This window comes from Elephas maximus, chromosome 10 (genome assembly GCF_024166365.1).
Source record: "Elephas maximus indicus isolate mEleMax1 chromosome 10, mEleMax1 primary haplotype, whole genome shotgun sequence".
NCBI classification, from domain to species: Eukaryota; Metazoa; Chordata; class Mammalia; order Proboscidea; family Elephantidae; genus Elephas; species Elephas maximus.
The window spans coordinates 118,321,016-118,337,382 of record NC_064828.1 but is presented as its reverse complement, the minus strand read 5'-3'; the positions used below and the strand labels follow the sequence as shown (position 1 = coordinate 118,337,382).

The 16,367-nt window shown below is 46.6% G+C and overlaps 1 protein-coding gene across 2 annotated transcripts in view; it reads right to left on the bottom strand.

Annotated features, from left to right (window-relative positions):
- Positions 1-15,088: 15,088 nt before the first annotated feature.
- TDRD9 (tudor domain containing 9) overlaps positions 15,089-16,367 on the bottom strand; it is a 147,788-nt gene continuing 146,509 nt past the window's right edge. For both annotated transcript variants that reach the window (XM_049897976.1, XM_049897977.1), the window contains one exon: positions 15,089-15,425. In XM_049897976.1, coding sequence (XP_049753933.1) covers positions 15,324-15,425 — 102 coding nt within the window. In that variant the 3' untranslated portion in view covers positions 15,089-15,323. The remainder of the gene's footprint in view (positions 15,426-16,367) is intronic.

Below are 16,367 nucleotides of genomic sequence, written 5' to 3'. Positions count from 1 at the left end.
CGGGGCTCCTGTCCTGGTGGGCTTCCCCAGGCCACCAGGAAGGCTGCACTGGAAGCACAGGCTCAGGGGGTCGTGTCTGGAACGCCCAAGGAAGGAACAAACTTGGAGAACAGCCCAACACCATCCCAGGGTGAGACTCAGACCTCTTTGGAGAGGGTGGGGTCCACTGAGGTGTAAAGGCTGAGATGGTGGCCCAAAGGTGAGACTTGGTGGGAAGCCACCTGCGGGCAAAAAGAAAAGCCCTCTAGTGCCCTCTACTGACAAGGCCTAGCATTGCTCCACTGGCAGGAGAATTGTTTACAGGGTCCAACTCATTGTCACACAGCAAAGAAGGGTGTATTTGGAGCTGTGAGATAGAACCTCCAGCTGGTACAGAGTATGAGTGTTGCAGCCACTTTAGGAACGTTTGGTAGTATCTTATAAACAACCACCTGCCCTATGACCCAGTAATTCCATCACTCCTAGGTTATTTATCCAAGACAAAACAACGCAACTGCCCATCAATAGAAAAATGGATAAATTGGTACATTTCTACAACGGACAATAAAAGAACAAATTACTGACAAATACACCAACATGAATGAATCTCAAAACTGTTACTTTGAGCAAAGGAAGCCAGACACAAAAGAGCACATAACACAGGACTCCGCTCCCTCTATCGATTTCTACACCAGGTGGAACTAACCCACAGTGAGAGAGCGGGAGGCCCTGCCGTGCATTCAGGACTTTCTATGGTGAGGGAAATACCATTATCTTGACGGTGGGTGTTATGGATTGAATTGTGTCCCCCCCAAAATATCTGTCAACTTGCCTGGGCCATGATTTCCAGTGCTGTGTGGTTGTCCTCCATTTTGTGATTATAATTTTGTTAAAGACGATTAGGGTGGGATTGTAACAACCTTACTAAGGTCACATCCCTGATCCAATGTAGAGAGTTTCCCTGGGGTGTGGCTTGCACCACCTTTTAGCTTACAAGAGATAAAAGGAAAGGGAAACAAGCACGTGGGGTGGTGGACCTCATACCACCAAAAAAGAAGCACCTGGAACAGAGCGCAACCTTTGGACCTGGGGTCCCTCTGCCTGAGAAGCTCCTAGCCCACGGGAAGATTTATGATAAAGACCTTATTCCAGAACTGATAAAGGGAGAGAAACTTCCCCTGGAGCTGATGCCCAGACTTCGGACTTCTAGCCTACTAAACTGTGCGAAAATAAATTTCCCTTTGTTTTAAAGCCATCCACTTGTGCCATTTCTGTTAATCTTGATGGTGGGTATATAAATTTGTCAAAACTCAGCGAACTGTATTAGGGTTTGTACATTTCTCTGTATGTAAATTATACCTCAAATAATTTTAAAGGGAAGAAAAGAGCACCTGCTTTAGAACTACATGGAAAAAAGAAAACGGAGCAGAGAATGTCAGTGCTGATGTTTCGTTTCTTACCCTGGTGATATATTTTGGTTTTATACTATTCCAAATCAAAGGCTACTGTAGAATAACCCTAAGCAACTCCTAATGAGCAAAGCAAAAAAAAAAAAGAAAAACGCTTTTACTTAACAGCTCTCCAGCTTCTTTATAAACACGCTCTGGCAAAGCTGGAGAAAGCTTCCCGTCATGTCCCATCAGTATTTCCGGTCGTACTTTCCTTTTCCTAATGTTGGAGTATGCCCTACTATTAACAGTTGGCAAGCTAATAGTTACAAAAGCTTCAGGTTCTGCCCACAGCAGAGGCCCGTAAAGAGGACGGCCTGGAAAGCCCCTTGGGGCAGCTCTCCTCTGTCACACGGGGTTGTGAGGAGTTGAACATCAACTCAACAGCACCTACCAATGACTCAAAACACCGCGGTTCCAAGAGAAACGGGAGAGATGGCAGCGCTGTTACTGTCACTGACGTTTCTCCATGTATGAGGGAAAAAAAACATTGCCTAGGCTTGAACTGTTTACTGAAACCCAAGAATAAGTAGCTAGTTATGAAATGCAATTTAAGCAAGAAATATTATGTAAGAGATGATACACCGTTTCTAATTCCAGGTCTTCAAAAGCCCAGTCTAATCTGAGGCTCCTCTCAAGCCTTTGCCTGCCACCTCTCCATGTTACACTCTTTCTCTGAAGTTATGGTGACATTTTCCCTTTTGCTTCAAAAAAGCCTTGTCAAGTTAACGTGCTAAGATAATTATTCTAATACACAAGTGAATCCAGAGAATAATCGCGAACCTGACTAAAAGCAGAATGCTATTTTCTGTGCCACTTAAGGTACTTTTATGGAAATAATGCGCACCCTCCCCCCATAAGGCACCCTCACAAGGGCCGCCATCCCATTCCTTTCCCACAAGTTCTGTTAAAAAAAAAAAAAAAGCCTAGCACAAAAATACCTGAAGGGGGAGGGCGTGGCTGGAAACAGGGCAGAAGGCACACGTATTACGGCACTCCCCAGGTGTTTAATTACACAGTCTCTGCTCCCCGAGACTCTGGGTTAAATAGGCCTTTTCTATAGGGATTGGTACCGGTTCATTCTGGTTTGAACCCCTGCTAAGAATTTGCATCTCTAACAAGTTTTCTGCTGAGAATTTACATTTCCACTCCAGTTATAATGAACCAGAATCTACCTTTTAACAAGGTCGCCAGGTGATTCTTAGGTATAACTTCCTTGGGACTTGTTAGGTGCCACAGAGTCAACTCATAGCCACCCCACGTACCACAGAACGAACACTGCCCAGGCCTGTGCCATCCTCACAATTGTTGCTCTGCTTGAGCCCATTGTCACAGCCACTGTGTCAGTTCATCTCGTTGAGGGTCTTCCTCTTTTTCACTGACCTTCTTTTTGCTTGTTAGAAATGCAAATTCTCAGCAAGTGTTCAGACCTGAACAAACCGGTTCAAAGCCCTGCCTCTATACTCCCTAAAGCAGAGGTGGGAGCCCTGGTGGTGCAGTGGTTAAAGTGCTCCGCTGCCAACCAAAAGATCGGCTATTGGACCCCACCAGCCATTCCGCAGAAAGATGTGGTCATCTGTTCCGCGAAGATTTCCAGCCTTGGAGATCCTATGGGGCAGCTCTCCTCTGTCCTATAGGGTTGCTGTAGGGTCAGAATCAACTCCATGGCAGTGGGTTTGAGTTTTTTTTTTTTTTTTTTTTGGTTTAAAGCAGAGATGACTTTACGGTGGTGAGAGAAGATGTTCAATACTGACTTGAATTCTGATAATTTGCTTCCATAAAGAAGCAAAACCGGACTTTTCAGTGAGCAGGGGCTCAAGAGTTACTCTGAATTTAGACAAACCTGAGCAAAATCCCTAAGAGCAAATATCCATGACCACACTTCATCCAGGAAGTGTCCACGTGATTTTTAATACCCCTCGTGGAATTTAACATTTCATTAGTTGAATGTGTATTTTAATTTTTAGCATTTTAGTATATAATGTATCAAACAGACATTATGTTTGACTCCTTGCCACACAGACCAGAAATAACAGAGGCTTAAAAAAGTTAATTTCCTTCTCACATAAAAGAAGTTGGGCGGTAGGGAGTCCCGGGCTAGTGGGTTGACAGGAACCCATGGTTGCCAGGACTCCAGATTCTGCCACCATTACTGGGTGGCTCCCATTCTGAAGGTCCTCTCAAGGTTCAGCATGGCTGCTAAAGTTGCACCCATCATGCCTCTATTCCAGGCAGGGAGCAGCAGGAAATCTAAAACGACAGAAAGGGCCCAACCACCTGGCTACTCCCTTTTAAGAAACTTTCCCAGGAGCCTTATCTCACAACTTCTGGCTCTCACCTCATTGGTCAGAACTAGTCACATGGACATCTCTCACTGCAGGGGAAGCTGGGAAATGTATCTGCTAGTCTTGCACACTGCTTCCCACCCGCCTCAATAAAACCAGAGTTCTGTCACTAAGGAAGGGGGAAGGTATAAGACAGAGGACTAGCAGACCCTGCCACAGGTAATGACTCATGAATACAAATTTACAAGAACTAATAAATGTAGTCAGACACATGCAATTTTTATAATCTTTTTTTCCCCACTTTTTCAACAGCTCCCCACTTCCACTCTTTGCCCACATCCTCTCTCCGTTCCACCTCCTCCCATCCCAAATGCCTTGGGGGATTATCTGGGGTGGATCCTTATGCATCCCTCAGTGCTCTCGACCCTGCCCAGATGTGTGTCTACACATGTACAGGCACACATATGTATATGGACGCGCACACGCTGTCTGGGCACCCTCTGCATCTTGCTTTTCTCTCTCCATACCTGGTGGAAACCCCTCAGGTAAACAGCAAAACTCTCACCACTGCTAACATCTGTGTTATACTCCTTGAGGTAGGTTGCCAGGATGTATTTAGCCCTTCTCCTTGGATGGGCATCCACCATTTCTAGTATTTGCCAGGACACTGCCTATTTTAATTCACACTTATGTAGCCAGATTGGTTTCCAGAACAAGCTACACCACCTCATGTTTTCACTAGCAATATACAAGTACCCTTTTCCTTCCCCTCCGCATGAGAAACAAACAATACAACTCCTTTAGAACCCAGCCAGCCTGTGTAGGATAAGCCCATTGGCTTACATTTCCCTCACTACTCAGGAGTGTGTTCGTTTTTCTTTGTTGGCCATTAGGGTTTGCTCTCTGTGAATCATCTATTCATATAATTTCCCCATTTTTCTGTTTGTTGCTTTTCCTGACAATTTTCAAAGGTTCTGTATAGCATGTATTAACCATTTGTCATCTGCATGGTAACTATTTTTCCAGTCTATCCTTTGAATAGTTGTGGTATCTATTCCATACAGTGTGTTTAAATGTTTACATAGTCCAATATGTTTATATCTTCCTGTATAGCTTCTGATTTTCCAGTCTAGGTTAATAAGGGTTCCCCTATCCCTACACCATATATATGGTCTCTTAGATTTTCTTTCAAGGTTTTTTAAACATTAGTTTTGAGGACACTTAATTTTTGCAGCATAGCCAGTTGTGTCATCCCCATTAAGTAATCCACACTTCTACTGAACTGAACTACCCCTGGTACAGTGTCCTGAATTCTCATATATGCTATGTCTGACTATTGCGAAGCATCTATTTCAGGGTTCCCTCGTCTGTCCCACCTGTCTATATGAACACCACACTGACTTGATTACAGCAGCTTTGCAGCATGTCATCTAGTAAGGAAAGTCTTCCTTCGTTACTCATTTATTGGCTACTCTTAGGCATTTGTTATTCCATGTGAATTTTAAGATATTTTTATCCTCATCTAATTATGTTACATTTACATACTAACTTGGGAGGATTGGCATTTTTATGGTATGAAATCCTCCTAAGCTTTCTCATCTGTTCACATCTTATGTCTTTCAGTAAAATCTGAGTTTTCTGCAGTTTCAACTTCTACACCTTTATTTTGAAGCAGCTTATCTTTTCCTGCTATATATACAGAAATGTGTCCCCATTTCCAGGTTCTTACTGCCATAGGAGAAAAGCTATTGGCCTTTATTTTCAGCTTATTTCCAGAAAGCTTAGCAAAGTATCTCATGACAGCAGTGGGTTTTCTCAGCCACACAGAAACCAGTTAGCTCAGCTGGGCAGAAACTACTCCTCTTAGAAAAGCCTGCTTGCAAGGCTGGGTCCTTGACTGGTACTGGAAACAGATTTCAAGAAGGTTCCCACCATTCCTGTCTTAGCCATCTAGTGCTGCTCAAACAGAAATACCACAAGGGGATGCCTTTCACAAACACAAGTTTATTCTCTCACAGTTTAGGAGGCTAGGAGTCTGAATTCATGGTGCCAGCTCCAGAGAACGGCTTTCTCTCTGTTGGCTCTGGGGGAAGGTCCTTGTCCTCAATCTTCCCCTGTCCAGGAGCTTCGCAGCACAGGGACCCTGGGTCCAAAGGACGCACTCTGCTCCTGGCTCTCCTTGCTTGGTGGTAATGAGGTCCCACTCCTCTCTGCTCACTTCTCTCTTTTCTGTCTCAAAAGAGACTGACTTAAGATACAACCTAATCTTGTAGATTGAGTCCTACCTCACTAGCATAACTGCCTTTATTCCTGTCTCATTAACATCATAGGGGTTAGGATTTATAACATATAGGATAATCACATCCAATCATAAATTGGTGGACACCCACACAATACTGGTAACCGTGACCTAGCCAAGTTGACATGAATTTTGGGGGCACTCCTTCCTGGAGTCTGGAATATGCCAGGCAGAGGTTCTCACAGATCAACACCCAATAAAAACCCTGGACGATGAGTCTCTAGTGAGCTTCCCTGACAGACAACACTTCACAGGTGTTGTCAGAACTTGTTACTGGAGGAAGTAAGCCTGTGCTGTGTGACTCCACTGCCTGAGGACTCTGGAAGCTTGCCCCTGGTTTCCCCTGGACTTCACCCCATGCACCTTTTCCCTTTGCAGGTTTAGCCTTGTATCCCTTCACTGGAACAAATCATAACTGCGAGTGTAACTATATGCTGAGTCCTGCTGGTCCTTCTAGTGAATCACCAAACTTGGGGTGGTCTTGGGGACCCCCAACGTGTAGGTATACAGTCATATCAGAAAAAGAACTGGATCTATTCTTCTCTAATGTTTATATCATCACACTTGGCTTATTGTATTTGCTAAAACCTTCAAGTCATCGTTAAATAACACTGATAGCGGACATTCCTGGCCAGTTTCTAGTGTTGACTGAAATGGTTCTAATGTTTGGCTACTTAAGTGAACACTTACTCTTAATGTTTGATTTTTGTTACATTTAAGTACAGATGATCTTCACTTTGCACAGCTCTGATATGCATGGGTTCCAGTGACCAGGGTTTAATAACCCCAGCCCCCCAGCAATACAGTCCAGACTTCGGTCCTCACCATCTATTAATGGTTCTAGTTCCTGAGTCCACAAGTGCATCTAAAAAATGAGCATCTGTTACCAGCTCATGCATGGACAGCAAACTGGGTAGTTGTGTCACCTCCTTGTGTCCCAGGGTTTAAACCCATGGAATATTTTACAAAAATGGATTCTTGAAACAGGAAACTGGCCAACAAAGATGAAAGTGTAGCAAGGAAATGACAAGGGATAGCACTGAACGTGGAATTCAAATCCAGCGTAAATGGTATGCTGACTGTGGGAATGTCGACCTGATGCCATCTGAGACTCTAGATGGGCAGCCAGAGGACCTTAGGCGAATGTGTCGACATAAATGAAGAAAGTGGTTGTGACGAAAAAGATGTCCCAGTAGGAACGATGCCAGTAAAAAATTTCAACAAGATGCACTGACACAATGGCTGCAACGCAGCAACAATTCCGAGGGTGGCGCAGGACCAGGCAGTGTCCCGTTCTACTGCACACAGGGTCGTGGTGGGTCAGAGCTGACTCGACGGCACCTAACGACACAACAAAGAACGTGACAGTAAGGGGGCTCTCACAGACATTTCATGACATCAGAAGCACAGAGGATAGAACGTTGGAAGGTGACCCTGATTTAGAAAGGAGTCCGACAACTCGCCAAGGCTGAGAAAAGATGCTCGCTTCTTACGAGTCATACAACAAGGCAAGCACTGTTCAAACGACGCTTGATAAGCCGTTCGCCAATAAAACACTTTAATTCTCAGTGTTTGTAATGTTTTAGTGTACTCAATTGGTTTTACTTTTTTTTTTTTTTCATTTCCCTATACATTTATGGAAACCCCGGTGGCGCAGTGGTTAAGTGCTACGGCTGCTAACCAAAAGGTCAGCAGTTTGACTTCACCAGGCCCTCCTTGGAAACCCTACGGGGCAGTTCTGCTCTATCCTTATAGGGTCCCTATGAGTCAGAACTGACTTGATGGCAACGGGTTTTTGTTTTTATACATTTATAGTCGACAGTGAGAGCTTTTAAAATTTTGACAAAATACAGGTGGTGGGACCAATGTCATTTTCCCACTGATGAGGACGTCAGCTCACAGATGATCTCTACGTCCTGCCCTCCCAAGCTAGGTGAGGTCTCCGCCTATTTCTATTTTACTTTTTTTTAATTTGGAACAGATGCTAAATTTCATCCAGTACCTTTTCAGCATCTATTGAAAAAAACGTAATTTTTCTACTTTATTACATTGGACTTGGCTGATTTTTTTTTTTTTAGTTGTACTTTAAATGCAGGTTTACAGAACTAGTTTCTCATTAAACAGTTACTACACGTATTGTTTTATGACATTGGTTAACAACCCCATGACGTCAACACTCTCCCTTCTCAAACTTGGGTTCCCTATTACCAGTTTTCCTGTCCCCTTCTGCCTTCTAGTCCTTGCCCCTGGGCTGATGTTTTGTTCTACAGGCCTGTCTAATCTTTGGCTGAAGGGTGAACCTCAGGAGTGGTCTCTTTACTGAGCTGAAACAGTGTCCGGGTCCATACTCTCAGGGTTTCTCCAGTCTCTGTCAGGCCAGTAAGTCTGGCCTTTTTTTTTGAGTTAGTATTTTGTTCTACATTTCTCTCCAGCTCTGTCGGGGACCCTATATTATGATCCCTGTCAGAGCAGTCAGCGGTGGTAGCCAAGCACCATCTAGTTTTACTGGACTCTGTCTGGTGGAGGCCATGGTAGATGTGGTCCATTAATCATTTGGACTAATCTTTCCCTTGTATCTTTTGTTTTCTTCATTCTTCCTTGCTCCTGAAGGACTACCTTAGATGGCCACCCGCAGGCTTTTAAGACCCTAGACGCTACTCACCAAAGTAGAATGCAGAACATTTTCTTTATAAACTGTGTTATGCCAGTTGAGCTGGATGTTCCCTGAGACCCCCCTGGTCCCCAAAGGCCTCAGCCCAGCAATTCGGTCCCTCAGGGAGTCTGGATATGTCTACGGAGCTCCACGACCTTTTGGCTGCTATTTCTTGATGGGACACCCCTTAGGTTCTTGAAACAGCCCCTGCTAGGTCAAACTTACTTTTTGCAACACCACTGGATCCCATTTGCTAATAACTTATTTAGCTTTTTCCATCTAAATTCATAAGTGACTTTTGTCTAGTTTTCTACCTTCAAGAGATTTTGACAATAGTTACAAGACAGCTCCTTTTTAAAAAAATGAATCAAAGATACTTTTTTTTTGGCTTCGAAGAGTTTGACATCTGAATGAGCTATTCTTTAAAAGGCTGTGAACCCATCTGATCCTAGACTCTTTCTTAGTGATGGGATTTTAATCTCTTCAGCCTCTTTTTCTAAATCTTTCTCTTAATCAGGTTTGTGAAGAGCTTCTCTGTTTTTATGGAACCAGCTTTTGGATTTACTCCACCTGACAAACTTCTATTTCCTGATTTTGTATCATCAATAATTTTATCTTCCTAGCCATTTTTTCCTTTCCTAAGAGTACTTAGTTCCCTTCTTTCCTCTATCTAGGAACATTTTTTTTTTTTTTTTAATTTCTAGGAAGCTAAAGTTTTTAAAGTTTGGAGGGGGCATCATTCTATTAATTTCCAATTTTAGTGGGTTAAGACCAGAAAAGGTGGCCTTTAAATCCTTTAATTTTAAAAAGTCTATTTCTTTGTGGGCAAGTACAAGATCTGTTTTTGTAAATATTTCACAAACATAAGAAGAAATTTTACATTTCATTAGAGGATGCTGGATTCTATGTAAGTATCGTTCCAGCTTTACTGATATTATGTAATCCCTGGTCCTGAGTGATCTACTGGAACTCTCAGGCGAGGACCGAGGGGCTGGGCTCCCTGATAGGATCCTGTTCTTAGACGGTCTCCTGCTTCCCCAGGAGCCTGCTGCCTGCTCCGTGGAAACCCCGCTGCTCGCTGCACGCCTGGTCCTAAGAAATCTCGTAGCTGTGCCATCCACAGGAAGCAGCATTCCTCTTCATTCAGTGCTCTTGACCTTGACTTCACCTTGTCTGATATTAATAGTACAACTTCTGCATTCTTTCACTGGCATTTATCAATATCTTTACCCTCACTCAACTTCTTGTATTTTCAACTTCCATTATTTTGTAAAGTGTGTTCTCTTACAGAGCATATAAAAAAACCAAACCCAATACCATTGAGTTAATTTTCAACTCATAGCGACCTCACGGGACAGAGTAGAACTGCTCCATTGAGTTTTATAGACTACAATCTTTACAGAAGCAGGTCACCAGACCTTTCTTCCAAGGCACTGGGTGGGTTCAAACCACCAACTTTTAGGTTAGCAGCTGAGCGCAAACCGCTTATGCCATGCAGGCACTTGGAGGACATGTAGTTGGTTTTGTTATTTTTAACCTATTTGACAGTCTGACTTTTAATGGGGAAAGTCGGTCCATGTAATGACTACCTACTTGATCTCATTCCCTTCATCTTTTTGTTTAATATTCTTACGGGCTGACTGCCTCACACCCGCCCTTGTCCTCACTGTTCTGGCTGTTCAAGGTGCACGTCCTCTCACCCTCGTCCTCACTGTTCTGGCTGTTCAAGATGCGGGTCCTCTCACCCACCCTTGCCCTCACCGTTCTGGCTGTTCAAGGTACGCACCCTTCCACCCTTTCCTTGATTTGGACGTTCATCCTCATGGCTCCCTTCCCTTTCATTTGAAAACTGGATCCCCAATGTTTCCCACATCGGGATGTTCTTCTCCCATATATCCCCCAGCGCAGTAGGAAGAACTGCACCCCCATGCCCGAGACTTGTGGGGCACTTTTGCCTTTACGACATGATGCACATCACACCATAAAAGTGCGTAGCATGCACAGGTGGGGGCAAGAATAGAAGCCGTGGGGGGACTGGCCAGGTTACTGGGCCTGAGATGGAGACGCCTGGTAGAATTTTGAAGGAGCTCTGGCGGCACAGTGGCTAAGCACTCAGCTGCTAACTGAAAGGCTGGCAGTTCAAACCCAGCGGCTCCACAGGAAAACGACCAGGCCATCTTCTCCTGCAGAGATGACAGTCTAGAAATTCCTATGGGGCAGTGCTACTATGTCTTACAGGGTCTGTATGAGTTGGAATTGACTTGACAACAATGGGTTTTGTTTTGGTTTTGGATGAAGATGGAACTGAAATCTGTGAGGATTACAAGTAGGGTAAGTGAAAAAATAGACTGTTAGGTACCAATTACAGCTGAGAAAACGCGCGCACTGACAGCAATCAGAAAGCGGCTTAGAGCTGTCGCTGTAATGCGCACCTAGATTCCACCTGCCGGCAACTACTCAAGCTCAGCCAGGGCGTGGAACCGCCGCCTCCCGCCCCTCTCCTCACTCCAGGCCCCGTCTGGGGCTCTCACAGCTCCTCAGACATCTTTACTCGGCTACCCCACAGACACTTCACACTCAAATCGTAATCTTCCTCCTCCGCCCATCCGTCTTCCTCTTGGTGATTTCCTGGTAAGGACATCACCACTGACCCGGTTAGCAAACTGAAGATCTGACAATGTCCCTCAAGATGTGTTTTCTTTCGTCTCTCACTTCTAATCGGTCACCAGGTACCTCCTTAAGGTTTTGTAAATCCATTCTCTCCCAGGCTGCTGTCACTGCTACTTCAGCTCGCCTCCTGTCTTTGGCCTCACCACCACCTATGGGTCCTATCTCCATCACTCTGACCTGACCCCAGAATTACCTAAAGCTCAAATGCAAGCACGGGGCTGCCCTGATTCATTCCTCACTGTCTTCACAGGAAGCCCGCCTCCTTTGTGTCTGGCCACTGTCCACTCACATGACTTCAGACAGAAACTCAACCTGGACTGTCTCGTGGAACCGGGGCAGAGCTGTGGCTAGAACCAGGGACCCAAATGTCTAACACCCCCCTCCCTGTGCCTGCTTTCCTGGGCATGGTGGTTTTGGCCAGCCCTCCACACGGCAGAAAAGGGGCTCCAGGGTTCCGGTCTTTTCTGTGACAGCCACGTGGGAGATCACGTGTCCTGAGGCCCTGACCCAGCGATGCACTGTCTCAAATTTAACCATCAAGGTGAAGGCCGGTGCCCGCTTGTGGACCCATGGGCCATTACACAGACAGCGTGGAGGAGAAGCATTCAGGATTGGGGGTCTAGTCCCAGCGGATTTGCAGGCCAGACAATACTCAGAGCTCTAGGCCCCTTCCGCCTCCTCTGGATAACACTCTTCCCTCGGATCTGACACCCTGCCATCTTGAAGTATTTGGTCCTTCAAACGCGCAGGCATTCTAACCATCTCCGCACACATTTCCAAGGTGCCAAAACGGCCTCCCTGTCCCCAGCCTCCTTTTCCTTAGTTCTCCTTCAAAACTCAGCTGAAATGCCAAGTCCTTCTGGACACTTCAGGCAGACGTCCCCTCACATGCCACCCCCACCAGTCTGAGGCCGAGCCCTTAGTGAGAGCTGAATTTCTCTCTCTTCTAGCACCTGTACAATAACATGGCACCCGGCAGGTGCTCAGCTGTTTGTTAAAAAGGCTGTTTTTCCCCTAAAGTTACTTACATTTTCCCAGATTTATTTCCGCATTGGTCAGTCGCCTGAGCTGCTCTGATTCTGAGTAAACCCTCCTACACGTGATGGGTCGCTCTGCGTCTCAACCTGGCACTCTCTGACATCTCCATGGCAACGAGCCTGTTGACAGCGTGCGGGCAGCATGCCCCGTCAGTCACCGGGTTGCCCAGGACTGGGGGGACAGCGAAGATCCCCTCGCTGTTTGCTGGCAGCAGCACTTTGCACAGACCCAGCTCCCTCCGCCTGGCCTGGGCCCCACACCACAGTCCCCCCCACCCTACTAATGGCCTGGGCCCCACACCACAGCCCCCCCCCCACCCTACTAATGGCCAGGATGCCCACACCACAGTCCCCCCCACCCTACTAATGGCCAGGATGCCCACACCACAGTCCCCGCCCAACCCTACTAATGGCCAGGGTGCCCAAACCACAGTCCCCCCCACCCTAATGGTCAGGATGCCCCGCACCACAGTCCTCCCACCCTACTGATGGCCAGGATGCCCACACCACAGTTCCCACACCCTACTAATGGCCAGGATGCCCCCCACCACAGTCCCCCCACCCTACTAATGGCCAGGATGCCCCGCACCACAGTCCCCCCACCCTACTAATGGCCAGGGTGCCCACACCACAGTCCCCCCACCCTACTAATGGCCAGGATGCCCACACCACAGTCCCCCCACCCTACTAATGGCCAGGATGCCCACACCACAGCCCCCCCACCCTACTAATGGCCAGGATGCCCACACCACAGTCCCCCCCCACCCTACTAATGGCCAGGGTGCCCACACCACAGTCCCCCCCACCCTACTAATGGCCAGGATGCCCACGCTGACAGGCACTTCCCGGGGTTCTCTGTGGATTCTAGCTGAACCCGTGTTTGAATGCAGCAACTACTTGGTGCTGCAGAATAATACTTACAAAGTCAGTGTTATAAAGAACAGTGAGTGATTTACCCGAAATACTGATGTGACTATACTGGGGATCAGAAAGCCTGGTGGTGCAGTGGTTAAGATCTACGGCTGATAACCAAAGATCAGCAGTTCAAATCTACCAGGTGCTCCTGGAAACCAAATGGGGCAGTTCTGTTCTGTCCTAGAGGGTCGCTATGAGTGGGAATCGCCTTGACAGCAGCGGGTTTGGATTTGGTTTTGGTTTTTTATATTGGGGATGGGGTAAAGGAGGTGTCAAATGGGGAAAATGAGCTTGCTCTTCATCAACTGTAACAGCAATTAATAATGGTGAAAACTGAAATCATAAAACATCCGAATAAGAAAATTAGATGGAGGTAATTCCTGAAAAAGCAGGTCAGAGTTAGGATGGCTCCCTCTGAGGAATGGGACCAGAGATATAAAGGGACTGGTTTATTTGTTTTAAATAAGCCTTTTAGTACTAATTTTTTAACCACGCATGTGTAACTTTGACTAAAAAACAAAAAGTAGTGTCCAACTAAGCCTGCCCTTCTGACAGCTGGGCGCACCATGTGCCAACCACCCACATCCTGGCAAAGCCAAGAGCACACAGCAGGGCCAAAATGTCCTGCTTCCTCTCCCAAGACATCTTTCTGAAAAGACAGGCACAACTCTAATGTTACAAGCTAGACAAACGCTAGAGGCTCGCAGGCGTTGCGATGGTTAGCTTGTACATTAACCCTGCAGGCTGGGTAGGACCTGTCCCACAGTCCCCTCACTCTCATGGCTATAGGTCAGTGCAGGCCCGAGAAGAATGTGAGCAGGACCAGGAAGGCTAAGTGAGGTGGAGGCTATCGCTCTGGAAGGCGGTGCCGGTGAGACACAGGGCCAGACGGACACGGTGGCGCCTGCTGACCACAGCTCCTCTCAGCGCTCAGGTCCGGCTCGGTGCCCTGACAGGGCTTCCTGATGGCTCCAACTGCAGCCCCTGTACTCCCACCAGCAACTGACTGGGGCCCACGGGAAGCAGTTCTACAGAAGCCAACAGCTTCCCCAGACGTGGTGGTCCCCAAACCTCTTTACAAGCCCCCGTTTGGGATCCCACTCTGGTGACCAAATCCTTGTACCTCTCACATTTTCCTACAGGCTCCGAATTGTCCATCTGGGACAAGTCCACTTCAGGAGGACCATTCTGATTCTCAACTCTCCTTCCAGGTCGTCACCTGACCCTCCTCTCACACCTGCACCTTAAGTCTCTCACTGCCTTGTTCACAGTGGCTCTCCTTTTCTGACTGCACCCTGGCTGAAATAAGAGTTGACCTTTTCAAAGAGGTCCATATCCCTTTACTTATCAGTTTTATAAATTTGGAGTTTTTAGAATGAAATATGTATTAATGTCCTCTGACTCGAAACTATCAGAAACAGAAACTTAGTCTAATGCTTTTACTGTTTTGACACAGACTAGATGCCAACTAATCTTTATGATTTCTAAAATATGGACTAAGGATTGTAACTTGAAAATCTACATTTCACAAAGCTGAAGTTAGTTTTACCAAAAGTAGGTATTTTCCCTCAGAGGGGAAAAAAAAATATTAGGAAATGCCACATGGTTTTAAAAAACAAAGTTCTCCCCTTGTGGTGAACTGGGTGTCCTGGCTCTTGGGCCCCAAGGCTGAAATGATTATAATAGAATAGAACACGCAGGCGCATCTGGGAACCATACGTGTAATACTGGCTACTGATATTTACCTTAATAAACTTAAAGTAAAATATAGCTCTTTTCCAACAAGGTCTTCCCTCAAAACCACTTTTTCCAAAATATTTAATACCGTGATTTTCTGTTTTCGGAAAAGCCTGGCCTCTTCCATCCTTCCCACCTGAACAGAACCCCACGGTCCCCCGCATTGGGCAGGGGCCAGGTGTAGACGGCTACATGAAGCAGTGTAATCCTGGGTACAGAGAGGTTGGTCTGGGACCCAGCCTTTCACTCCCCCTCTCCCCTGCTCCATGAAGTGAGTTCTGGACGCCGTCTGCTGACTGCTCAGGTGCTCAGCAGGATCAGCTTATGGAGCTGGTAGAGAAAAGTGTTCTTCCCTCTGCTGCCCTCCCGGTCGGCTTGCTCCATCACCAGCTTTGGGTCAACCTTTGAGACAGGCAAAAGGACCAGTCAAGCTCATTTATTACCGGGGTGGGCTTTTCTATACAGAACAAAAATACACAAAATTATGCCCACATACACACACAGACATGTAAGATATCAGAAAATGTTTTCAATTTTCCAAAAATATTTACGTAACGCTTCTCTATTCTCACTATTGCTGTTGCTGCTGAGTCAGTTTTTGACCACAGTGACACGTGACAGAGTACAACTGCCCCACAGGGTCTCCTGGGCTGTACTGCCAGGTCTTTCTCCCGTGGAGCTGCTGGGTGAGTTTGAACCACCAACATCAGTCAGCAGCCAAGCGCTTCACTGTTGTGCCACCAGGGCTCCTTCCCCTCACATCATATATTTGGTAATTCAGCCATAAATTCATATTTAACATGGCGGCCTTTCTCAGTCATCTCCCACACGTTCCTCTTGTGTCAGGGTAAACAGAGCCTCGTGGTCAGCATCAAAGCGTGGAAGTGTCTACAACACCCAGACGCAAATGAAATTCTGCTTTCTAGCCACGTCCAGTCCCGAAAGTTCTGGCTACAGCGGAGCGCCCAGTGACGCCCTGGGCATTCATTCTAAGAGGGACCCAGTGAAGGGCCACTCGGTGAGAGGGGGCTTCTCACAGTGCAAGCAGGCCCTCCAGGGCATCTTCTGCCTAGAATGCCAGAGGGATGAGGACAGTGCCCAGTGGGGTCACTCGTAAATACATCCCTGGCTCTGGAACTACAGCTTAGAATCTCACCCCACCCCCCTCTTCAGGCGTTTCTTCCGCTGAATCACATTTAATCCACTACTCTAAACCCATGGACAGGAAAGGCTAAGGGGCCCAGGCTGGGCCTGCCCCATGTCCAACCAATGTGACTAAACGCTGGTGGGTAGACAGAGGGACTGACCGGCAAAGTGTTTTCACACAGCCCATAAGAAATAAGG